The following is a 27997-nucleotide window of genomic DNA, read 5'->3' as shown; positions in this document are numbered from 1 at the left end:
TATGTGAGAGACAGACCTGCATATACTTATGTATGTGTGATCGGTCAGATTGTAATTGCTGAGAGCCTCTCACTCTCTCTCTCTGTCTACGTAGCCATTTAGCATTATTGATTTTTATTGCTGGCTCTTATTTTTATGAGTACATAATGTGTGTGTATACATACGTACATATGTCTGTGTATATATATATATATATATATATATATATATATATACATATGTATTTGTTCCTACCCTCTACTTACAGAGGGGATGAGATGAGACACTGACATACAGCCCTATACACATGTGTGTGCATGTGTAAACATACTGCAAAACGCAAACGTTATTTTATATTGGGCAAGAAATCATTACCATCATTATCATTTAATGTCTGTCTTTCCCACACTCACACTTTTTCTCAATGGAATATCGTCTGATTGTGTCTGTCTAGTCTGACTGTAATGAGCTGTACATCTATCTATCTCTCGCCATGGTGTATGTAACTCACTGTTTGGCTATATATAGACATCTACTACTAAACTCATTTACTATGTTCTTATTACCGCGATACTGCTTCTGCTACTACTGTAGCTAACTAATATTGCTGGTGGTGCCATTGCGACTCTTGTGATTCGATCTGTCACCATCTGTAATTTTTCTTTTTTTTTTTCTGTTTAGTCTCTTTTACTTTCAGATTCTTGTTCCAATCGTTAATAATCCGTTTGGTTTACTTTCCTACTATTCTTAGTATATTTAAAAGAAAAAAAAAAAAGAACATCGCCATACTATTGATATTTTGGTAATGGAAACGGTAGATAAAAGGAAAAATATAATTTACTTCTTGAACAAGGTTTTAAGACCTGACAGTATTTTTTATATGGTTTGTCATCTTATAGAAGACCATCTTTGGCTATCTCTTTTGTTCTGTTAGCTTTGTTATAATAACTAAAATAATTGTAATCACGTTTAACATTAGTTATTTTAGAGATGGTTTGGTTACATGGCTCTTTACTAGCTTTCACCTCCAGCTCTTGTATATAACTCATTAGAACGCATTTCGTTTTTAGCTTTCTGTCTTCATCTTTTTTCATTTATAATTCAATGTAGCAAAATGGTTGTGCTGTTAAATTTTTATTTAACGTGTGTGATATATAAATAATGCTGTTTATATCTTCCAATCTCATTGAAATTGTCAGTTGCCTCCTATTATCCGCCTTGTTCTGTTGTTGCACCAACTACGCATGGACCAGTCGCCATTATTTCATCACATGTCGTTTTCAATTTTCCCAATCTACGATCCTTTGGCGGTGAGGGCGAATTTTATTTACGTCAACCTCTCTATCGTTATTATCTGTTTCTTGATTAATGAAATGTCTAAATAAATAGCTCATCTAAATTTATTTGCTGTCATCGTCACATATTCCAGCGCTATAATAGTGCGGGGGATGATTAATCTAAAATACAAGTTAATCACCTACAATTATTTATATTGTGTTAACCAATGTCTTTCTGACGTTATAGTTATCATCATTTCTTAATTTTCTGTACGTTTTATCTTTCGATTATTACTAACTGCCCCTCCTCTCTCGACAGACATTCCTTTATGGTGATATCTACGTGGATTAAACCAGCTTTATTTCATTATTTCTAACACCATTTTGTTAAATCTATATCAATACCAACCAGTTCACTTTGTTTGGGCTGAAAGCTGGAGGCAGGTGGATGAATAAATCGCTGAAGTGTTAAACACTTGAAAATGTTAAGTTTCGTACTGCGTGTAAACTAGTTTAGTATATACGTCCCCTTTTACAGCCTTGTACTAATATCTCTTTACCATCCCTACTTCAAAATTTAGTCTCCCTCTTCAGTACCACTTAAGCTACCCAATGAAGAAACATTTTCTCTTACTGTCTATTGTTAGAAGTTATGAATGAGATCCAACTGGTCTCCTTGCCTTCCTGTCCTAATTTATCTTGTACAAATCCCACCCCCCTCGCTCCATATCCTCACCAACGTAGCTTACTATCATCGGTGTTTTTATGTGGGTGTTAAAGCTGTCCCCCACTGCATGTTTTTTTATCAATTGAATTGCCCTCCCTAACTGACAGACCTCCTGCTGTGAGAAAGGGTCTGCTTAAGGGCAAATACTTCGACTGTATCGTTTTAGAGAGCTCCCTTAATAATAATAATAATAATAATAATAATCAGGATTATTTTACAATATTTAATTAGTCCATCGCCTGCAGTAGCAATCTGAATAGTCAGAGTAAAAGTTGCCTGTCTGTTCTCCATGTCTAATTAGCTGATGATATACAGTAATCCTCATTTCAGCTTACAGCAGTGTGTACTGTGTGCACCTTGCTTACTACGGCTTGTGAGTGATGGTAGAATTTGTTGGCTTGTTCGAGGAATATACCTCCGTTAATTGCAATCTTTGTTTCCTTGACAACGAAGCTGCTACAACCTGTAAAAGTAATTTGTTACTCAACAGGCAATGTGTGTTTGTTGATTCCATAGTTGGGTTTCTTTAATACTGCTACCAGAGGTTCTGTTACATCATTCCACTGTTACTATTGTATATGGCAGTAATGATGTCGATTGCTATTACACTCCTAAACAAGAATTGGACCCCCGCTGTCTGATTCACACATGTTTATTGTTTAGTCCCTCGGGTCAATCTGATCGAGCAGGCCGATTGATCAAAGCATTCTGATCGTGTTCATCATCCCACCTTTTTGTATATCATGTACTAGACAGTAGGATGTAATTTGAGAGAGATATAGCTAACACTTCCAGCAATTATTCAGATCCAGAAGGCGGCGAGCTGGTAGAAACGTTAGTACACCGGTCGAAATGCTTAGCGGTATTTCGTCTGTCTTTACGTTCTGAATTCAAATTCCGCCGAGGTTGACTTTGCTTTCATCCTTCGGGGTCGATAAATTAAGTACCAGTTGCGTACTGATGTCGATCTAATCGACTTCCCCCCCCCTCTCCCAAAATTTCGGGCCTTCTGCCTAGAGTAGAAAAGAATAACTCAGATCCAGATAAGTAATACTTTTGTCGATTGGTATTACTTACTGAAAACTGTTCATTTATGGTTGTCGTCTGTTTTCAAATAATATTGTAACACAATATGCTAACTTCATCGAGCAAACGAGAGAGCTTCTGCGAGGTTGCCTGATCTGCTAAAAGATAGCAATTCCTACTTCTGTCTCATTCACTGCTAATATATAGCTGACTAATCTCGTGTTATCTCTATTTCGGCCCATCCGACTTGGTCATAACGCATAGTGTGTATTCGTCATCCATAGTCCCTCACTAATCACATTTCAATCTTTTCTTCCTTCCTAGAGACGTGAGTCCTCAGAAATTCTTCGCCTGCAGTCCCTGCTTTTGTCTAATAGCACTAGCCATGTTGATCTCATCGATTTCACAATGCCTACGAATAAGATCATTGAAAGAAAGGAAACCTTGAATGACGTAGTCTTTAAGACATTTGTAGAAAGCTTTAGCTGGGGCACTTTTGTTGGCCAAACTATTTAATCGGGTCAGCCTGATGAATATTTATGATTAAACTGGCTTCGAATTTGGTTAATACACATGCATGTTGTTTAACCCCGTTCAACTTAACCGAGCAGATCTATGATCTGTCGTTTCAGTTGTGTACATCATCCCTTTTGTATATCATTGTTTATTGTGTTCTCTTTTGCTAACCCAGTACGGGGTGGGATATATGCAAATTACTTCGAGAAATGCGATGGTTCATGTGTGTGCGTGCGCATGCACTTTTGCTAATTGTTTTAGGTGCCTATGTCGTCTTGAGCAGACAGAAAGACCGCTCTGCCTCTTGATCCTCGGGAAGCATCCAAGATGTGATAACTACAGGGGGAAAAAGAGGGTTGTACCAGCCCATTGGAGCAACGTGAAATGAACCGTTTTGCTCAGTAGGTGAACAGCTTCAACACCTAAATAAGAACGCCGACGGTAGTAAACTCGATGAGGAAATGGAATGAGGGACGATTCGTTCAAGATAAATTAGCACAGCAATCGAAGCCCGTGGCCTTAATCTAACCGCAATGCCACGTGCCTGTGTGTGATGGATATGTCTACAAAATACGAAGTGAGAACTGCTCGATAGACTTATGTTTTACTCTTTTTAAATTATGGCATTTCTATTGAGTACTCTTTTTATTATTTCATTCGCACTTTGAATAATACCTTAGCGGAGTGTTTATTCTACTACAATTTGTGTGTGCCTGGCACCTCGGCTTTTCAGATCTTAAGAGGGGTCATACTCAATCTTATTCCTTAGATCCATACTAAAATAGTTTACGTACTTTCTTCCTTCCGTTAGAGCGTTTGGTTGTGTTGATATTTGGAATGTTTTTTAAGCCTGCGAGTTAAGTAGGCGTTTTTCTTTTTTCCTCTTTATATCACTGTTTATATACTCTGCTTCGCATGTTATACATCACATTGTGTTTCCAGTAATTTTTCGTGTCCCACAATCTGTTCACTCTGCAGAATGTCGATTTTTTTCGCCTTAGAATCGTTGGTTTTTACTACCTCCACTTAATCACAATCATTCTTTGGCTTCATGTCTTACTTTGGTTAAATTCTAAACCATGTGATGTGTTTGTGTTTCGGACAGTAGTTTACATATAATTTCTATCCGACCTCTGACCCTCTTCCCCAATGTTGTTAATTTTTTCGTTCTTTACTAGCCAGCCAAGCATTGAATTCGTAGCAGTTCTTTTTGTTGCATATAATTATCAAGTTTACTTTAGTACTATTAGCGTAACAAATCTCTCTTTCTCTCCCTCTCTCTCTCGCAAGCTGTTTATAAACTAGAAAAATAAAAGATAGAACAGTGTTAGAGTTGGTCAAAGGCCTGTTGTTTTAGTCCTAGATCAAAAATGTTCCAGTCAAGACCATCCTATCTTGTTCCAGATGAGATCAGTTTCTTAACACATGACATAAATCCTAGCTATATGTAAGATTTTTGCCAGTGGTTTTAGCAACGTGGGACGGTTTTTACCTCTGGTCACACACCTGCTCCGAACCACGACTATCGCATCTTTTTTTATAAGGCAGTGCACTATGTATATTATCCAATATCTTTACTTTTGCAAACAAAAAAAACTGAGGAAAATCTTTTTTTATAGCAAGTCGATTGTGAGTTTAGATAATCTCACGTTGGCTGGGGCAAACTGGTGTTCTCCGGTTTGATACTTCTGCGGTATCTTCGTTATATCTACTACTTTTACCAAAATCATTTTATTGTTATTTCAAACAGCGAGCGACTGTTGTTTCTAATTTTATACTGATGACTTCACTTCAGTTGATTATTAGCGTGACAGTAAAACCAACATTGACTTTATCTCTGGTACCACACGTGGCAACCATCACCACCACCACCACCACCTGCTTACATGATTAACTGTCGGCCATGTCAGATTGTTTGTGTGTGTGTGTTCAGTTCTGATTGTGTCGACTAACAGTCAGAAGCGTTCCGACCATGACAGTCTTCTCTTTTGTTTTTCTAGGACCACACTGTCCAATGTCCTTTTTAAAAATTAATAGGCTTCAATTTTTAGGAGATTTTAGCTCTTGTTTCAAGCAGTTCGAGCGAATGTTTAGAGGCTTTGTAAATCTCTGTGTGTGGAGAGAATCTACTCATTATTTATTCATTTCCATCTTCAGTCGTGACGAGAAATATGTTCGCTGTATGTTTATTATTATTTAGATTGGTCTCTAGTTTCTTACCTGTTTCTACTTTTCTCTTGTGCTCACGTATTATTTATGTCTAGTTTCATGACTACAAATCGGAATTGTGACAGTTTAATAAAAACAACCTTTTAATTGGTGGAGATGGAGTATATGTAATCTGGGTATCCCCCCCCCCCTTTTAAAATTTGTTTTTTTTTACGGAATCCTATGTTTCAGACCATGGAGAATCCGATTCCGAAAAAAAAATTTCAAAATTTCGATCCCCCACCCCGGTTTTTATATAGATCCACAGGGTAAACCTAACCCTAACACTAGTTTTGTGAGATTTGGCTGTTATTTCTAGCATGTAAATAGCCTGCTTGGTGGTGGTGGTGGGGGGGGGATTGAAATTTTTCAAAAATTTTTTTTTCAGAATCGGAATCTCCATAGCCTAAAACGTGGGATTCCGTAAAAAAAATTAATAAATAAGGGGGGGAAAGGTTCAGATTACATATAGTCCATCTCTACCTTTTAATTCTCACCTACTTTTGGTAACATTTATTATTTTCAGTCTATAACAGTTGATAAATAGATAATGTTTCCTTCACTTTGCTGAGTCTGGATAGCAATGTGTTTCATTTGTACTCTATATGATATGAGCTTTAATCTTAGGGAGTGCAAACCGTGGCTATTACATCTTTAAATGTAGACAAAATCGAGAACTACATTATCCTTAATGCATCCCTCTTTTGAAGACTGGTATGTGATTTAGTGAAGATTTGACTGCTATTTCTTCAGACAGTAAGTTTTATGTAGCCTCTCAACCAGTTAGAAATAGTAGCTAATCACTACGAATGAGTAATTACTAATAAAAGAAATATTTAATGTTCAAAATATGTCTCTTTCAGAAAGTGCTTCAATATTAAAATAAACCGGCTTGCTTGTTGCTTATGAAATTTCGAATAGTTGCGTGCTATAAAACGCATCATTATGCTGTTGGACAGACACAACGATGGTCTGCTAGTTTCTGCTGTCCACTGCGTTATCTCCTCTCTGGCCATTGCCAGTCTCTGCAACCCTTTACTATTTTTCATTGATTATATTGAACATTTATAGTTAAATGGACATTCAATAACCAGCAATTCTTATCAAAAATATCCTTTTATGTACATGCGTTAGCATCTAACAGTCATCTGTTGCTTACATATATTTATTATTAATTATTATTTCCGATTAAAGTCCCGATTCTAGAGTCTATGCTGTAATTTTTAGTTTCGTATGGACTGAAGCTCTTGTGACGGGTGAGTTGCTTCAAGGTTGGTTTAAAATTGATTTAAATCGAAGCCTTATGGTTATCGAGAACTGTAAATTGAGACTTCTTCGTAAACTGAGGATTTTCGATTCATACTAGAATAATTTACTGAAGTCCTTGGGGAAACTTTATCTTCCCTGCTCATGGAAAGAAACCACTATCCACCAAGTTATAGGGATTTATTACTTCCCTGAATGCTTCAATCTTATAAAATCATTCGTAAACGTTCTAACATCGTCTGCTTTCTACTGCGTGACATTTCTAGAAATGTATTTATTCATTACCAGCTGACCGTACCCCCCACTCGCTCTCTCTCTCTCTCAATACCTTAAGCAAGACAATGCGTTTAGATGATGTCTTTGGCATTGGGCATTTTATCTGTCTCCATAGTAAGGCTGTTTAATGTGTGTGTGTGTGTGTGTGTGTGTGTGTAGTCTGAATTTTGTGTGTACAATCCAGTTAAGCTGTGGTGTATTGTCAGTCCGGCTGAGCTTTGTGTGTGTAAGTCGTTATGATTGAGTTGTGTAGTGTGTGTCAATCTGATTAACGTTCTACCTTGGTTATGTGTCAAGGTGACCATATTGATTTTTTTAATACACACACATATACACACATTCATTGGCACACATTGTCTTGTTATGAAATTGTGTTGAGTTCTTCCTGTTTCTCTACCTTGCAGGCATTAGCTTCAACACAAATTCTCGGCTAAGATAATGTCAGATAGCCATGGCTGTTTAGTCGCGTCCATCTGTCTCGGAAATTCTTGGATGGAGAAGCCATTTCTGAAGACATTTTTATTAGTGTCGGTGTACGTATTCGTTTCTCCGAAAGTGCATGTAAATGCGTGAAACAAGTCCACCTCAATTTCTAGTTTCATAGCAGTAGATAATGCCGCATATGACTAGTAGTAGTAGCTGTGGAGAGTTTTTTTTCTTTTACAACGGAGAGGAACCTGGAAACGCTTTATTCGACTATTCTACCACTGCCTTAAATGAAATGGTATTTCAGTTACAGCCTGATCTCTTTCCCAATATTAAAGCACTTATCTCCGCTTTTGCTGCCATGTGCTTTCGAAATGGTCTTCCTTTACTCATTTTATGATTATAAATACAACTTATTTACTACCTTTATTTTTTTCTCTTTCTGCCTCCGTGTTTTGCCTGTAGTACTAACTAATCCTTAATCACAAGATTGCCTATTTCAAAAATACGTTTTATCCAGTATCAATCAACTCGTTATTTAATTATTTGAAGTCTGATTGTGAAGTCTGATTGTAGAAATAGACAGAATTTTATTGAATAACATAGTTGTTCTTTCTTTTATCTCTTTACTATGTCAGTTTTCTCTCATTCGTCTCCTGTCGATAAAATAAGTCGTGCACTGATGTCGAGTAAAGTTAGCTTATACCCTTGTGCCAAAGTTGGAAATCTTTCAGTTATATGGAAGCTAACTGCTGATTGCTAAAATGAATGTCCATAATAGTATTAGCTTTTTTGTTTTAATGCTTTGATTGTATTCTCATGTGTTACGTGTTCAACTTGTTTAAAATTTAATTGCATCTGTTATAGTTTTGTAAATAACAATAAAATGATTCTATCCTGAATCTTCTAACTTTATTCTTTTGTGTTTGTGAACACTTATCTCTACCTCACGTTCAAGGCATATTCAAGTGATATTGACAGCATAGACAAAAGTTTTGATAAAAATATATATATATAATTAGGGTCATAGGCTTGAAATGATATGATATAAAGGGAAAATAGGAACTTGAATCATATTTCATCTACAAGTTTCTTTTGGCCCTTTACTCCGTCCTTATCAAATCACATTTTTCAGAGCCATCAACATTCACAAGATGATAGCTTTCGATCTGCTAAATTTAACTAACAAGCCTCCCAGTGTCTTAAAAATGGAGGTACATATTGGATAAAATAGTTTGATGAAGAAAGACAGAACTGTTATGGCCTATATTGCCTTTTGTCAGATCTGCTTCTTCAGATATGACCTGGTCTAAACAATGACCATCAATCAAAACTTGTAGGTTTCAAATTGATTGTGTATACTATTATGTTAGTGCTCTTAGTACCACTTAGAAGCATGTACATGCTGAATTTGCACTGCCTGTTTCTTACCCTATTACTGAGTCCATTGCTGTTTTTCTTTCTGTAAGTTTGAATAGACCACTTGTTGCTCTTTCACTGTTGATGGTTGGAATTTCAGTTTTTCAATAGCAACAGCTTGTTCAAGTATGATAAGGTAGGAACAATGGCTACACAAAGTAACAGTGTTAGGGTACTTTCATGGTATCTCAGTAAACCAATGTAATTAAACCTAGAATATAAGATACTTTCTAGTTTTGCTTTATGTAAATATTGCTTTTTATAAGTATATTTTAAAGATCTAGTTTGTATTCATTGTAGTAGTATTATAGTTTAAGTGTCAAAGGAATTAGCTGAGACTGATTTTAGAAGCTAGCATTGATATTGTGAAGGAATTTTGTAGATGTGTACTTTTCCTTTTCTTCTGCCAACCTTATAAGGTGGCAATTACCTAAAACTATTTGCCGAGTTAGGCAGTGCTGCAGATTTAAAAGCTGCAATAGTTTTTCATAAAGTATAAGTCTTAAGTGTAAGCTTTCATGTGAAAGTGGGCTAGGAATATGGAATTTTGGGAAGACTTTGGTATTTTTATGAAGAACTATGTTGAATATATAATAATACTTTATTTATATGTCAAGTATATATGCACGATTATCATATCAAGTAAGCTATTTCAGAATGTTGTGCAATCACATTTTTAATATTATCTATTAAAACAAAATGTAGGCAGTGATTTCAATTGTGAATTATCAGGGAAATGCACTCACTTTCTATTTAAGTCTTATTGTTTTGTAATCTTTATCAGAGAATAGCATAACCAGTGAAGGAAACCAAATGTACCATGCTGTGTGTGTGTATGTATATATATATATATATATATATATATATATATATACACACACACACACACAAACACACATATACATACATACAGCATGGCTTATGAATCACTTTAGCAGGCAAGCTTGTTGGGATTCGTTTGTGAGATGTAGGGAAAATGAAATATATACTTGTAATTTTGCTTTTGCTTGAAAGTTGATAGATTTGGTAACTTCCACATCTCTACCTGTTTGTATTTTCCATACTCTCTGCAGCTTCTGTACTTGCCATTTACGCACGGCCAAAGCTCTCTATTCATCACCAGGCACCAGGTGGTAGTTGGGGCTTAAAGACGAAGGAAAAGATGGAACTTCTGCAGCAGCTAACGCAAGACGTGATGAAATATCGCTTTACTTTTTGACTAGGCACAAAAGTCCTCTCCAAAAAGCTTAGTAGTGTAAGTGAAGTGAATTATCTATGGTTTCAGTTTGCTGGAAGCTTACCTCTTTCCCTATGGTGTTCACCATGGTGGTAGTGGATTGTTAATTAAAGATACATAGCTTACAATAGATTCCTATTGTGAGTTATGTAGCTTTTATTTCTCTCAATCAACCATTTTGTTTTTATATACATTGTAAGAAATGAATATTGTTTTTCTAAACATCAAATAGAATTATTTTGGATGAATTTTCTTTATTTCTGTAAAATGGTGTCTATAACTGACTCATTAATAATACTTGTTCTAAATTCTTAGATGGATTAATATCAACAACAGTGAAGTCTCCCCCCCCCCTCACTCACAGCATAGTATTTCTGATTAGATTTTTCACAATGAAATTCTTTTTTCTTTCAGTTGGTATCTCTAATTATAACCTCAGTCATTTATTTTATTAAGTCAGACTTAATAGTTAAGAGGTAACCATGTGCAACTGAAATGTAATTCAAAATCTACTAGGTGGTTCCATTCTATTAAAATTTTACATAGCTTGTAGCCAAAACTAACCAAAGCAGGGGCTTATGTGTTTGCTTGATCTGCTAGAAAGAGCAGTCAAATCTTAATTATATCCTGCCATCTCAAAAACAAAACTGTATATTGAATGATGTGGTCCTAAATTCATTATTACACACAAACAAAAACAATCAAGGCCAAAACACAATTTATCTCACATTTTTTACCCGTTAGACTGCAGCCATGGTAGAGCAATACTTTGAAGAGTTTTAATTTAATGAATCAACTCCAGTACTTATATTTTCCCTCATTGTCTTAGAGAATTCTCTCTGATCATTTTTGATATGTGCAATCTCTTCTTTCTATTCACTTTATAAAGTGTTTGTCTGTTCTAAGTAGAAACTGGGAATCCTGCTTTTCTCCTAATTCTCTCTAGTTTCCAATTTCAACAAAGAAGCACTATTGGTCTAAGTTGCTATGGTAACTAATAGCTAGTCACACCAAGTAAAATATTAGCAATACATTTTAATGATATTAGACTTGCTTACTTCATTCTACTTGGTAGTTTTTCAGTAATAAATCTAGTGGTTTTATAGTTTACACTTGTAGTTATATATATATATATATATAAACGTGTATGTGTGTGTACATATATATACACACACACATGCATGCTAAAGTTAACGGTAGAGTTCTATGCAACCCTGTGGTTCATCAGATCCTGTCAAACCATCCAACCTATTCCACTATTATACACACATGCATACATCATCCCCTTTCAGTGCCTTCATTCATTGTTCTCTCTCCCCCTTCTGCTACACCTTATACCTCTTTATCACTGTCAATGCCCTTTCTGAGCCACTCCTATACATCTCACTTCTGCTTCATCTCTAGCCATCTTTCTTCACACTCTATTGAAGCATCCTCCTGCCCACTCACCTTGTCCAATCCCTTCTACCACTTCACTTATCTTCATCTCCACTGTACCTTGAAAGTACGTCCAACACTCTTCACTGCCAGCTTCCTTTCTCTTCTTTCATTTCCAACTGGGGTAGCCATGTGTTTCATCTATAGCAAGACACCTATCTCTATTGCTCTTTTATACTTAAACCTCTTATCAACTGGCACAAAGCCACCTCCCCCAATACTACTCCCACTCCCTGTCATGAGGGTCTTTGTCTTGCAAGTTACTTTGTGACCACAGTGGTACTGGTGCCATGTAAAAAGCACCCAGTACACTAAGGTTAAGCCTTAGGAATGGCATCCAGCCATAGAAACCATGCCAAAATAGACAATAGAGCTTTGCACTGTCCACTGGCTTGCCAACTCCTGTCAAAGTGTCCAACCCATGCCAGCATGGAATACAGATGTCAAATGATGATGTTACTGCCCACAACTTGTTTAGGCAGAAAACTAAATGCATTAAAGTTGGTACAAGGGACTCTCATCTAACCTAACTTTCAATATTTCAGAAAGATTGCATGGTTGAACTTTTACTCATTTTTTTTTCACAGCTCATTAAGCTATTAATTAATTAATGAGTTTTTGTCCTATAAATGTTCATACATTGTATTATGTGAAAAATAGATTTGTATTTTCAAAAATATCTAATGTATTTCTGAAGACAGTTTTACTATTTCACCCACCTGTGTGGTTGTTCAATCCATTGCTCTGTAGTACTATTATTGGCAGAGGCCATTCAGTTGCAGTGATTCAAGCCATGTCTCCAGTCTGAAGATAACTTCCTCCTTTCTTTCTACCAATCTTGGGAGTCCTTGAACAATTAACAGTCAAGAGCACTGCTCATCCCTCCATGACTAAATGGGAAAAAATAATATATAGGATGAGAAGTTGATTATATTATTAATTCAAAATATTTTACAAAAATGACCATTCCATTAGTTATATCTTCAGTGGCATGCGAATCGTTACTTAATCTTGATGTTCAAGCAAAAAGGCTGATTTGGCTGTCCTTCCTATTTGCTCCTTGAGCTGAGAATTTTGAGTTTAATTAACATAATGAATGTATGTGTTGTTTAGATTGAGCAAACCTATGTGTGATCAAAAGCCTTGGCTGCTAATCTTATAGGTATACACATTTTTTCGAGTTCATGAGATTATTTTGTCAGTTTATCTTCATGATATTTCTTGTGGATGCCTTAATATAACTAGTGTCATCTTACAAACAAATTTGATATATAGTGTTTTAGGCTCAAAACAAATGCAACGTTTATATATTTTCTGAGACACTACAGATCCTTTGTCTACTGTGTTTACAAACTAGTTAATTTTTTTAAAACCTAGCATGGCAGTATAATTCAATAAAACATTTTACCATATACTGCTACGGACACCAAAACTTATTGATGGCTGGTATCTGTTAACTGCTTTATACTTTACCTCATTGAAAGTAAACAGCGCAACCAACCGGCTTATTAATTGATGATGGTAATGTGATTCTATAAGCTAAAATGTAAATATATTTAAAATGTGGGTTCCTTTTGCTTTTCTGTTTACTCTAATGTATCATTTATGATTGTTAAACATCAAGATAAGTATATCTACATAACTGAATAATACTTGTCTAATTAGAGTTGCTTGCATAGTTTATAGCTGCTTTAAAAGCTATGCAGTGTTTAACATTGACTCAACTAGTAAAATAACTTCACTGTCCTCTCTACCTTTTAACATTATATCAGTTTTTCCATGTCTTTCTGACTGCTTACTGTTTAGAATATTGCTCTGTCTGTTTACCTAAATTCTGTCATAACATGTTTATATAGAAAATAAAATTTTGATCACAGCAACTAAAATGGTTGATATTTTGACATTAGTTTAAACTGATGGAAGCTTTTTCATGTATATTTATATTTTTAGTATTTTTATTTACCTACGTCTTGATTACAAGCATTTTTTTTTTTTTTTTTGTATATATATATATACCCAAGAATGGTCAACTTCGATATGCTGACAGATTAGAAATGATTCTGATTTTGACCTTAAGCAATTCATGACTGTATTTCTAATAAAATTCACTGTCTATATACTTCAATTACTTTTGGAAATGATATGAAAGCAACTATGGAAATTAATTTATAACAATTAATTAATTTAAACTACAGCAGGTTTTAATTTCATATAAACATTTTTAAAACTGCAAGTTTTGTATTTTAGAAACAGACATGATTTCTGGTGGGTCGGTATCAAAAGGGTTAATTCAGGGCATGTGGAATAATTCTTTGGGCCAGTTCCCATTTTAATGTATTTTCTTGTGTTTTTTTCAGGGCGGCTGTTCTGGTCTTTATTACATAGAAAATCCCGAAGGCTTCTGCCATTTCAAGCGGAAATTCAACTTCAACGCAGAGCCACCGTGGGATCCCAGCTAGCATCGGCTGAGTGCAGGTGTTCCTATTGGCCAGGTGAGATGTTATATTACACATTTGTTGTTTGAGATGTTTTATTAGTAAATGAAGGGTTTTCAAACTTTTAGTTTCATCATTTATAATTTTTCTACCCTGTTTTCTTCCTACTTGTACCAAAACCATGTTTTCACATTTGTAAATGGATCTTAATGAGATTATTGCAAAATGAATGAGATCATTGAATCTCTCACTTAACTAAAGCATATAGATTTAGTGTATGTGTGCATGTATACCTCTACCTCCACACCAAACAATTTATGTATGTCTATCTGTGTTTTTATATATGCAAATAAAAGGCAATGATTTGGTCTAAGTATACCGGCTAAAATTTCAATTGAGATCTTCAACTTATAACTCAATATATATACTCTATGTAATGTGTTGAACTCTGATCTTTTTAATTGAGCCTCAGTCTACTGTAAAGTCATGTAAGTATTTATGTATATACACAGATACATCTGTACACATATACATGCTGCACACATAAAATGATATACATAGCAATAAATAAAGATAGACAGTCCTACACAGATAGATGCACACTTACACACTCACACAGTTGAACAAACCCTCGGGTGGAACTTGGTCACAGTCAACAAATTTTTATATGTATATATCTCACCATCTTTTAACATCCGTTGTATCACTCCAATACACCACGACATTTGAAGCTTTTGAACTTTTCTTAACTTTTTTGTACTTTCTGCTTTTTACCCCTCTGTCTGGCATTCGCCATGATAGATCGCTAGCCACTATACATTCTTTTTTTTCTCACCCTGTTTCTTTCTGTGGAAGAGTGTACACTCGAAACATTAAAGACTTCACTTCCTGATCGTTAAACTAATACATCTGTTGTCTACACCACCTGTCTTCACCATTTTTTTTTTTCGTTTTTTTTTTTGTGAATTATCTCTCTCTCTCTCTCTTTCTCTTTCTCTTTCTCTCTCTTTCTCTCTCTCTCTCTCTCCTCACACACGCACACACATATATGCACAGAGGCTGTATCTCGTGAGACTATAGATTGTACTTGGAAAGTTTTTCTCAGTCTAGGTCTCCTAGATAATGCTTCTAGTGGTAGACCCATTCATTGAAGCCTTCCATCTCTGTGACTAATGTTTCCCATGAGACAAGCAAAGACCAATGCAATCTGCTAGACACTGCTTTAGATTGAGATTCTTTATTTTATCAACCCAAAAAAGCATAGAAAGCACAGCTAACCTTGAATGAATTTGAACTCGAAGAGTGCAGATAACCCGAACAAACACTGCAGGGTATGCTATTCATTGCTCTAACAACTCCGCCAGTTTGTTGTCTTAACTTCTTTTACACAGACAAAACTTGCAGATGTTGAGATAACCTCTAATGAATAGTAAAAATAAATATTTAACATAAGTCATGTAATAAGCATTTCTCAACTACCTTCACCCCTACCCTACCTGTGTTGTGGCTGGTTTTATTATATGTGAAAATAGTGGAATAACAATACCTTGAAAAATGAATGTTGGTTACTGAAAGGGTTGTAGAATACCGTCTCAATAACTTGTGTCAAACTCAAACCTGTATGGAAAAAAAATGGGTGTAAAAATAAAAATGACATATACACATAAACAAAACAAAAGGCGATTTTTCTCTGATTAAAAAGCAAATTGTATTGTGCTTGTGTGTAAACTAGGAATGCTGAACAGTTGTGAAATGTGGGGCTTGAATGCAGATGATTTACAAAGACTAGAAAGAAATGTAGTGAGCATGTTCTGTTCTGTAATTTTAGATTACATGAACCACGTAGTACAACTGGGGCAAAATGGTTAAAAAGAAATTAGATATAGTGTGCAAGAGAGAAGACCACATTGATATGGGCATGTGGTACATATGAAAGATGACTTGAAGTGGATGGAACATGTGGAAAAAGGGAGACCTAGAAAGACATGAGAGACATTGAAGATTGATATTAGGAGAGTGTTCTCATAAAAATGACAAAGGACTAATGGTTGATAGCATGCATTGCTAGAGAGGGCCCTCACCCATCTATGCAAGCATGGAATAGTAAGCATTATGAATGGTGGTAGTGATGGTGACATGATATTTATGTCTATATTTGAGCTATTGTTTAGTATATCTCTGTTAAGCTGCCATCTGCTGCTCCTCTCCTCACTACATTTGAGCTTATTTCTCTTTTTAAGCTCTCTGGTACACTTTTTATCTCTGTCGCTAATCTCTCCTTCACTAACCAGCTTAACTTCTCATCCACTGAATTCTCTCTCTATTTCTCCATCATACTCTCACTGCAGTTTTGTATCTGTTCCAATGCTCTCACCTCTATCATTGTTTTAAACCACTATTTCCCTCCTCGCTCCCCACTCTCTATTCACTCTCATGGTCATGGTCATGTTGCTTTGAATGAATGGAGACACTGCAGAGCACAAAACACACTTGATGATAATAATAATACTTTCTACTAAAAGCACAAGGCTTGAAATTTTACGGGAGGGGTTAAGTCAATTACATTGACCCCAGTGTTCCACTGGTACTTGTTTTATTGACCCTGAAAGGATAAAAGGTGGAGTCGACCTTGGCAGAATTTGAACTCAGAACAAAAAGACAGATGAAATATTGTTAAACATTTTGCCCGGTGTGCTAATGATTCTGCCAGTTTGCTGTCTTATTAATAATAACAACATAATAATAATAGTACTAGTTCCATGAAAAGATGGACTCAATACACTCTGTAAAGTGAGATAATGTAGAGAAGATTCTTAAATTTGTTCGAAGACTTGACATCTCCTGTACAGTGCCATGATAAAGTGCATCCAGCACACTTTGAATTGGTTGATGTTATTGTAGGACACCCAGGTGTAGAAATAATGCCGAAACAGAACACTGGAATGAGGCATGATCAATGTGGAAAAGCAGTAATGTTGTATAAGAACTGACTCATATTGTGATGATTCATCCTACTCTTGCCAGCAGAGAGAGCAGGCATAAAAGTTATGTGTGTATGTCTACACACACACCCACAAAATTGTTTGAAGTTGCTATCAATTGAATTATAATCAATATAGACTTGGCACATGTATTGAGTCCTTCATTCAGACAATGTTTTTATACATTTAAAGACACTTCTTTTACAGTCTTGTAAATATACACACTTATTTGTCGTGAAGCATGTATTTATGTATGTGTATGTGCAATGTGTTTACATATATAAGTATATGTCTGTATCCTTGAATATATCTTATTATATTCCCAAAAGAAGAGTTTAATTCTACCACAACAGTTTCTGCAACAATAAATACTATTTAGTAATATTCCGTGATAAATAAATATTAGTTTGTATTCTTTACAAATTTGCACTCATTCCTCAATGCTAGTTGTTTGAGGTAATTGTATAGATGTTTGCCTATGTGGTTAGGGATAGTGCTGCTCGGATACCTTACCTAATCTAATAGTGAATTTTCTTTCAAGTTAAGAATGTCGCCAGAATTTTACTTTAGGATTGGAACAATCTTGGTAGCATCCCATTCCTAAGTACACCCACTAAATTGTTTACTAATGATTATAGTGAATTTCGAAGACAGAGACTGAGTTTCCTTGTCTTAACATTGCAATCTAATAAGAAACAAATTTCACCATCATATAATCAGTGATGTTTGTTTGCAGTCCAAGCTAGGGGAAAATATTAGATTGCTTGGGAATACATAAAGTTTGGCAAAAGAAAAAGCATCTGGCCATAAAGAAACTGTATGGACAAATCTTAACTCATCAGAATACACATTTTTGTTTGTGTCTGATTAGTAGTACTCATCATTCTGTGTTTGATTCTACTACTTATTCCTCTGCAACTGACCTTGACTGTTATCACTCTTGAGTCAATAAAGCAAGTACCAGAAATATGCTACAGATGAGCTGGCTTTGGCTAAATATGAATAATATGGTTGACTACTCTGTCAAATGTAATGCTTATTTATTCACATTGTATTCAGTTGACCAAGTATTGTCTTGTAACTTCAAGATTGTGATGATATGAGTGTTTTTATTTTCGGAATGACATTGTAGCGAATGCATAAGGGGCTGAATCGGGCCAGTTTATACATAAAACAAGGCAGAATATTTACATTGGATATGGCCAGTTTAAATGCTGAAGAGTTAAAGTCTAAACACTGTTTAATGTACTGCCATCAGTCATTCCTCTTGTCTTTCAATCATGACTTGTTAAAAATTCATGTACAATATGAAATTCTTGCCATCTTTCATCACATTAATGATCTGCCTAGAACAAATTTTGTGTTATTTAGCATTCTTTTTAATACTTAAAACACAATTACACATACATTTACCTTGTTATTTTAATTTTTATACATTATTCATTTCGACTTGTAAATCAGCTTTCTACAAAAATGATTTTATTCTGCTAATACCAAGCACACTAGAGCTGATTAATCTTAAAACCTGCATCTTCTTGAGTGCTAGAAATTTTTTGCAATTTTATTTATATATAGTAATTGCTAATATTGCACAAGGTTTGTTGTACAGTTGTCTGTTGAATAATATATGAGTTTTTGTGATAACTCAGTTATCTGAATCAGGAATCCATTATCAATGTGAGAAGCTCTTCAGCCAAGTCAAAAATAAGGTACCTTGTCAATGTTAAACATCTGGTTATTAGAACTCTTCCCTTGGTCCCTCTATTTTTCATTACTGGGTATTCTACATTTCTGTATATATAATTGCTACAACATTTGTTCAGGTTTTCTATAGAAATTAAAGCCAGCACTGATTTTGTTACATTTCATATCTGAGATGCTTGATGTAGAACACGTTATTGACTTACAAAAAACATTTAATATACATTGTAGTATATTATGGTTGCATAACAAAATACCATTTTCTTACATGTTATTAATAATTGCCACAAGTCTTTTAATTTTTCCTGGTGGATAAGTTTTGTTTTCCTTATTTGAAAAGAGACAAAAGAACTGTTATCTCCTATCTGAACTTGAAGAGTGTTAATTCAAACAAGGAATTGGATCATAACAACCCCTCCAACCTATGCCAATATGTAAAGCATTGCAAATTTAGACAATAGATTTTTGTTTTCTGCATGTGCTGGAATAGAGGAGGAAAGAATTGCATATGAAACTTTAGCAATTTCCTTCCTCTCTCCTTGATATCTTTCACTAATTTTCATCAAGTTCAAAGGTGGTGAGCTGGCAGAATTGTTAGCACACCAGGCAAAATGCTTTGTGACATTTCATCTGTCTTTATTTTCTGAATTCAGATTCCACCAAGGTTGACTTGGCCTTTCATCCTTTCAGGTTCAATAAAATAAGTACTAATTAACACTGGGGTTGATGTAATTGACCTTCCCTCTTCCCCTGAAATTGCAGGCCTTGTGCTAAAATTTGAAACCATTAATTGTTACCAAGTTCAGAGATAGAGAACATTTTTATGTTAGAAGGCTGCATCAGACAAGTTAACATTTCAAAATTTTTGTGGTGCTAAACCTATTATTTTATAAAACATTGTGCATAAAAATTCTAATGAAATATGAAAAAACAATAATTTTGAAATAAGCACAAACATCCCTGGCATTTTTCCATCAAATTCTTTAAGTTTTCTAGATTTTAAATACAATTGTATTTACTTTAAACAAATAACTACTAGTGTAAACAAATGTATAAATAGGTGTTCTAAAATTTGCAATTGGTTGGAAGTGTAGGCTTCAAATCAAATCAAATCAAACATTGACCAGTATAATGATTTTCTCAAACGTTGGCCTTCTTTCAGACGGCTGCACTTAGCCCAGCCCTTTAGAAGCCAGCAGGCTCTCCACACCTGATCTAGTTGATACTTAGATATATATTTGACTGAGAGGTAGTGAGTAATCCTCTGTTTTCTCATTGAAGTGGATGTTATTTCAGTCTCTGAAGAAGTATAGATTACACTTTAGGTTCAGGCTTGAGGGACATTATCTGTGAATATATTGCTTTAATTCAGAATTATTCACATGGCTTGTTTCTCTGACCTTATCAGTATACTTTTTATTTCATTTCATCTCCTTTGGTCATGAATTTCACAAGCATAATGTGTTCGTGTAAGTTTGCTTTGCAATTGTCTTGTTCAGTCCCATTGCACCTCACATGAGGCAAGTGTCTTCTACCAGCGCCTCATTTTGACCAATACCTTGCATTGTAATATGGTAGATGGAATCTGTCAAAGCTTGTGTGTGTGTGTGACAGAAATGGAGGTAAAAGATAATATCTACATCTTTTGCTGGTATATATCACCAAATATGAGCCCTTGTTTTCACTTTCTGTCTCTATTATTTACTTCTTCAATCTCTGATTTCTTTCCCAGCACACACCTTCCCACTCTCTTATTGATCAAGCTTGTTTTGACCCTGTTACTACCTTGTAACCTTACTACCTTTCTTGTGTAGTTTTGTTACCTGTGAGGCACAAGGTTGGTTAAATGTGTAGAAGCTCCTATTCTGTTTCCTGGATAATACCAGCTTTAGGCCTGTGAGTGCATTAATCAGGTCTCTATTACAGCCACTTGAGCCAAACTCTCAGCAAGGATATCGTATCATGACCACATGGTGGGGCCAATACCTGCTACACTCCTAAAATATCTTGACTGAAACAGCACAGTCCTTCTTCCTCTTCCCTAAGATATCTGTGGACTCTTACTCAATTTAGACCCTCTAACACATAAACCAAACTTCTTATTTTTCACCAAGACTTAATTATGTCATTCTTCTTATTTGAACCCATCTCTGCTGTCCAGGCTACTCTCTATACAAATATAGACTTTGCTCTCTCTGCCTCTGACTTCTCACTCTGATGTCTGTAACAAAGTCTTCCAGTTACTCTGGTTCAGTCTCACTCCTCCACTCTTCTGAATATATCTGCTGCATTAACCATTTTCTGAACACCTTCAACCACTGTTGCTCTCCTCATATTAATGTTACATATCTCACTTCAGCCATCTGTTGCTAACTCTCTCACACACTTCATACTGATTTCATTAGTACAGTAACCAATTCTTTTGCAATTAACACTTTACAGTTAGTTTATTCCTACATGGATCCTTATACACTTTTGGTTCATTTTGCTCAAAACTTTACTTGTACAAACAGAGTACAGCCTGCAACACTTGGAGAAAATCACCTGCCCTACAAACTAGATGGCATTTACCTATTACCACAACTTATTTATAACTATCTTCCCAATACAAAAGATACCTGCTCTGCATCACTGCTCTAAAATTTGTTGCCTCTGAGCGGCAGCCATTCTTTCTGATTCCTTTCAAAAGTAATGTCTACCAATTTAATGGTATTGCCATCCCTGTACTTTTCAACCATGATGGGTTTTTTTTTTTAAGTAGTCCTTAGAAAAAGCCCTACCTCTGTTGGCTGCTTTGCATCCATCTCTCCACTGTGCATACTTGGTAGATATCAAAAGCTATCTCTATACACTATACCAGGCCCCACCATCACCACAGATACATGCTTACCAAGCGGAAAAGTACTTCCAATCACTTCAAACTAACCCCAAATTTTGGGTTTGAAAATGTGCCATTGCCCTCAAACAATGCTTCCCAGAGCTAGCTTCTGTCCTTGCTCTCTCTCTACAAGTATCTATCCTAATCTTAAGAAGCATTCAACAGTGTGTCCCCTTATCAAGTAACATAGCCCCTCTTACCTGCCAGCTATCCCAAAGGTGAGGAGGACCATCATTAAAAATCACACATTCCAATTCTTTATATTCCTTTCCTTCTTTAATGACCATCAGTATAGCATTCATAAAACTAGAACTCTTGGTGACCTACTCTCTTATTTACTCACCATCAAACCCACACTCAAAAGAAATTTTGTGAAATGTGTTTCTCTCTCTCTCATTTGCATTCTGATCAACTTTGGTGTACCTCATGTTTCTTTTTCTCCCCACTCTGTCTTCTATCCACCAATGGATAGCTTACTATCACCTCTAAATTTCATATGCTGATTACAGCACCTTACAGTTTTGCTTAACATTTACAAGAAGCATCATTTACATTCAGTTTTGACAACTTCTTATAGAGACCTCAAACACTCTCTAATGATATGCCAATTTTGTCCCCTTCAAGGACACAATCATTACAGTATTGTAGCCCATCCTTAAACACAAACGGCATATAATTAGAACTCTCAAGGTTACTACTAAAGCTAGTCTTCACCATTTCTACAAATTTGTCTTGGCATTTGCACACACTCTCAACATAGGAAAAAAACTACATCACAAATACTGGCCTTCCTCTTCAGTATTTGATAATATTTCAGCTCCCCAACAACCAGTGATTCCTTTACAAAGCTGTAATGAAATCCATAAGGGAATACTATTCCCACATCTGGGATGGTGCTGCTGCTACACTATGTTCTTGAGTTCATCCTCCCTCCACACAAAAGACCACACGACTGATTGGCATGAAGTTGCACTTGAAACTACACTGTAACCTCTGGCTTATGGATGTGCTGTGTCCTTGCTGTAATACATTGACTTCTCCACACAGCTTACTGATTTTATATCACCTTCATTCAGGCACTCACACGTTTTTCTTCCTTTAGTTTCTCATATTATATCTCTCCTGCAAGCTCTGCATTTACTAATATGCCTAGTCCTTGCTTTCCAGAACCTTGCCTCTCTAGAATTTCCATCCTATCCAGGAAATGCAGATTTCAGCTTGTAAAGGCTATATGCAGGACTCTTTCTTTTGGGGTCAAACCAATTAAAAATACTGGTGGAAAGTGTAGATATCAGTGAAAAAGCTCATTTCAAACAAACAAAAAAAAACTTCTATAATATATTTGTTTTGCTTAGATGGAGGCTAAACATTTTATTCGCCATTGTAGGACAATAAAATAAATACCTTGTTTTTCCTTTGATCTTGTCTTTCTTGTCTTGCTGTCATATCTCTATAAAAAAAATAAACACACATCCTGAAATAGGAAATTGACATTATATATAAAATATGTCTGTCTGTATTTCAGATTTACACAGATTGGGTAGATTTGAAGTTTCCAGTTGTCTGCAGAAGTTATAGCTAAAAAACTTGCCTAATATCAGTTGAAACTTAGTTCAGTGAGAAAGGCAATTACCGTTTTAGTAAGGTAAACCAAATATTGTGTAGGGGTACAGCAGAACTGGAGTTGACGTTGAAAGGTCAGGCACCTTCACTTGTTACTGTGCAGAGCTCACAGTAAGAGGAATAATTTGTTAGTGGCAGTGCCCACCTCTAAAGCGACTAGAGAGTTTACATGCAGTTGATATTCGATTTGAAAATCTGTTGGATGAGATGTTTAACCCTTTTGTTACCAACCCGGCTGAAACTGGCTTCAGCTCTGAGTAAAAATATCTTGTTTACATAGATTTTGAATTAAAATCTTCCACCAAACCTTAGTCACAATTTATGTTCCTAACACTAGCTGAATGATAACTAAGTTATTTTACTAAATTCTTTGTTATATTTAAAGTAATTGAAAGAAACACAGAGCATCTCAAAATAAATACAGTAACAAAAGAATTAGACAAAATGTGAAAAATAGGGTGGGATTCCAAAAAATGATAGGTTGGATGAAGCAATTAGTACAGGTTTGAAAAGTGAGACACAGAAAACTGATTGGTCTGAGTAGAGAGTACATCCTGCTAAATAGTTCAGAGAGCAGAGATTGTTCTAATTGCAGTAGGGATAACATAATCAAGAAATGACATATCTGACATAACCTAAGGGTGAATGAAACATTGCCTTGGGGTGAGGTGGGCTGGAGTTGGTTCCTAGCTAGAATGTGTCCATATACAATAGAAACACCATCCCAAATATGAGTAGTATTTCATTGTCTTATTTCAGAGAGGGTAAGCAATTGCAAAATAGTGCAACTTTCCTGGTCCCAAACAGAAATATTAGTTTTGATGCAGTTTTATTGGAATAAGAATAAATCCAAATTTCTGTTACTCATTTTCAAATTTCAGAGTAATTTTATTTTTTATTTTTCCTTCGAGTATTTCCATTTTAATATTTTTTCCATCTTGCTTTCAGATTGTTTGTATTATTACTTGATCACTCCTCTCTATGCCGCTTGAAGATTCCTCCGAAATTATGAGACGCCAAATGAACATCGTAGTCCCAGAACTGCTTCCCAATCCTTCCCACAAGGAGCTTGTAGCTCAACTGATAGAAGATCGCAAAAAAACGGTAAGTTCTTTATAGTTGATTTGTTGTTCTTAAAACCCAAAGTGGTAGATGTCAAAATTTGTGGATCAGCTGACAAAATGCCTTACCAATATGTTGGTGGATGTCTCTACATTCTAAATTCAAATCTTGTTGGGGGTCAACTTCGCTTTTCATATTTGAATAGATAACATGAGTAGCAGTCAAGCTGTAAGCTATAACCAATGAAAAATATTCATTGCATACTTGCTCTTGATGCTAGCTTTAGGTTTTTTTAAATTTTCTCATGGACATGTGGTACAATACAGTGATTCACATATATAACATTTGTATAAAACACTTCACTCTAAGAAAGGTTTTATATTTTGTGAGCCACTACTACATGTAATGACAAAGCAGCACTTATTAGGGTAGTTGGTTATACTATGTGCCAGTTTTTGTCATCCTTGCCTACTTGTTTGTCTTGCATATTGAGCAGATTATTTGGTTATTGAGTATGCAGCTCTACTCTATTTTACATGCTGTTTGTTGAGAAAGCTACAAATTGCAAAACTTTTATGAAAACTCTACATTGACACCCATAGATACAAAGCAGAATATAGTATTTTTTCGGATATTAGTGATGCAAAATACATTCAAATACAAATGAGATACACATAATAAAAAATGTTTCATTCAGTAACTTAATACTAGGTCAAATATTACTCCTGATAATAAAAGATTGCAAAACCAGTGATTGTAAAGCATCTTGGTTAGCTGTTATTATTTCTATAGAATTAATTCGCCTCTTCTTGTTATGTAACAGCAAGTAAATTGTAGTTCTAACAGTAATTATTTTGTTCTACAGGGATGTGAAGATGCTTTCACCGTTTGCAACATTGGTGATATTATTGAAAAGTATTGTAACTGGAATGTCAAACTACCAAGAATCAAGCCATTTTATGGTAAGTACTTTATACTTGAGAATATATTGCATGTCCTAAAAACAAGCTGCCATGTAAAAAGCATTGGTGTGGGTGCTGGTGCCACATAAAAAGCACCCAGTACACTCTGTGGAGTAGTTGACATTAGGAAGGGCATCCAGCTATAGAAACCAAGCCAAAACAGACTGTGGGAACTTGGTGTGGCCCCTGGCCCTACCAGTTCAGACCATGCCAGCATGGAAAACAGATGTCTGATGGTGGTGGTAGTGGTGGTGATGATGATGATGATGATACCTTGGTACTGTATGTAAAGAATCTATTGACAATGAATCCTTCCAAGTATTTCATTATATTAGAAAATATTAACAACTGTTTATGTTGACAGAGGAAAGTCTTCATGATAGTATAAGGGTCATGTGTTCTAATTTTGCTGCAACCTTTGTGTTGTGTCTCACCTCTCTGCCTAACTCAGCAAAATGTGTTGCTACTACAATTGCTTCATTGTTGAGTAGTTCATGATACAAAGGGCGATGTAACTCTTAAACTAATTATTCCAACATTGTGTAAATGTCCAAAATATAGGTATAGATCTATTTATCTCTTATACAAGAACCAAGAATCAAATTTTGCTATGGTTCTATTGTTTAGAGAAATGACTCCTGGATCCAGTAGATCAAATCTTACAATTGAAGTAACTCTACTAAAAGGTTAAAGATATTCATTAATGGATGAATCTATAAATTAATTTTTAAAACGCCAGTTAACCTCATATTATTGTGTAAATAATTGCCACCATTGCAACATAGAGGAAACTTCAGTGTAATCTTTCGGTTTACTTTCAGCTGTTAAGTGCAATGATGATCCTGTGGTTCTGAAGACCTTGGTCAGCCTTGGAACAGGATTTGATTGTGCCAGTATGGTGAGTTGATCTTAACATTCTCCCACTCTTAAAGCTTTTTAGTTGTTCACTGACATCATTGTCGCTTTCCATCACTTCATATTTTCTCTCTGCTCCATCTCTCACACCCATCTAAATGTTACACGGTATAATCACACATTGTTGCCTCTCACTATTACAAATTAACATTTTTTGAAATGAGAAGCATTGCAATGTTTTCATTAAAGCTTTGGCTGGATATTTCCATCAAGTATTGAATGATGTAGCAGGTTTAGTATTCTACTAAATAACACGGTGTAAAGGTCACGCAGTAGTGTTGGTTGTATTCAACTACTCACTGCCTTTAAACTAGATAAATTTATCAACTACTCTATCCCAATTAATTTCATCATTAACTTTGTTAAAGTAGATCAGTAGCTCATTTGCTTTGCTTCCATATTTAGCTTTGTTGGATGTCTTGTGATTAGATTTTTGAGGTCAACCTGTATTTAGTGTCAGTTGCTTTCAAAATCTGATGTTGACCTTCTAATTTGTCTCTGACATTGTGGGTTTTTTATTGTTTCTAATTCCCTCTCAATGTTGTTTCTCTGATTTTTTTTTTTTTCTTTTTATTCTTTTACTGGTTTCAGTCATTGGACTGTGGCCATGCCAGGGCACTGCCTTTGAGAACTTTTAGTCGATCATATCAGCCTCAGTACTTATTTCAGTCTGGTACTTATTTTGTTGATCTATATTTTTTTAAGTGGCTAAGATAATATTTTGACACAACACAATTTTTTTTAAAAACTGACAGCATTGGTAAACACACACACACACACATAGATACAGACATATACACATACTTCTGTGTGTGTGTGTGTGTGTGCAGTCATGCATCAAAACAGTCAAATATTAACTGAAGCGTCACCCCATGCATTTGAGGGATCTTTTGGGGTGCTCTCTCTCTCTTCCTCTCCCCAAAGTTTCATCAGGTACACACTTCAAGAAATCAATCCATGGTGAAATTTCAAAACTCAATCAACCTTTTCCTTGTAAAAATTGCACACACACACACACACACAACAAGGTTTTGCACAATTTCTGTCTACCATATTCCACTCAATATATTGGCCAACCCAAGATTATAAGTAAACACTTGTCCAAGCAGCTGTACAATGGGGTCAACCCAGAATCACATGGTCGTGGTGCAGACAGTGCATGCAACATAATTTAGGTATTGTTAGATGTCTGTGTGATAGCACATGATTTGTCAATGAAGAGTTTGTGGTTGAATGATCAATAACAATAAAAAAAACTGCTCTGTATTTATTCCCTGTACTTTAGTCTTTGCAATGTTAGCAAGCAGGACTTACGAAAATTGGAGGTAAAGATATGTTATAGAATCTAGGATCATGAATACTTGTTTATAATGTATATTAAAGATTTCATAAGAAGACTGTTTATTTGGAACTGTAAGGGTACTGATATTTGAATTATGTTTTGTATTTTTACGTGTTACAATTTGTAATAATACTGTTTTTCACACGACACACAATTCTTTGATAAAAAACATCAAGGCCATTCCTCACTGTAAACATAAGACTATAGGACTTAGTTTTAGATATTTACAATGCTGCATCTGTTTAATCTTCAGTTTTTTTGCATAAAAATTGTATTTGAGAAATGTATTTCATAGAATTGAACA

At 35.3% G+C, this 27997-nt stretch overlaps 1 protein-coding gene across 5 annotated transcripts in view; it reads left to right on the top strand.

Moving 5' to 3' along the window:
* Positions 1-27997, top strand: part of LOC106867256 (ornithine decarboxylase) — a 61103-nt gene that overhangs the window by 23482 nt on the left and 9624 nt on the right. For 3 of the 5 annotated variants that reach the window (XM_052970103.1, XM_014912069.2, XM_014912072.2), the window contains exons 2-6: positions 10194-10375; positions 14152-14286; positions 24361-24516; positions 25340-25436; positions 26258-26334. In XM_052970103.1, coding sequence (XP_052826063.1) covers positions 24394-24516; positions 25340-25436; positions 26258-26334 — 297 coding nt within the window. In that variant the 5' untranslated portion in view covers positions 10194-10375; positions 14152-14286; positions 24361-24393. The remainder of the gene's footprint in view (positions 1-10193; positions 10376-14151; positions 14287-24360; positions 24517-25339; positions 25437-26257; positions 26335-27997) is intronic. The other 2 variants (XM_014912071.2, XM_014912070.2) reach the window with 1 other exon arrangement.

Source organism: Octopus bimaculoides, chromosome 8 (genome assembly GCF_001194135.2).
Source record: "Octopus bimaculoides isolate UCB-OBI-ISO-001 chromosome 8, ASM119413v2, whole genome shotgun sequence".
NCBI classification, from domain to species: Eukaryota; Metazoa; Mollusca; class Cephalopoda; order Octopoda; family Octopodidae; genus Octopus; species Octopus bimaculoides.
The sequence above is the reverse complement of the archived record's forward strand: the minus strand, read 5'-3'. Positions and strand labels throughout refer to the sequence as shown.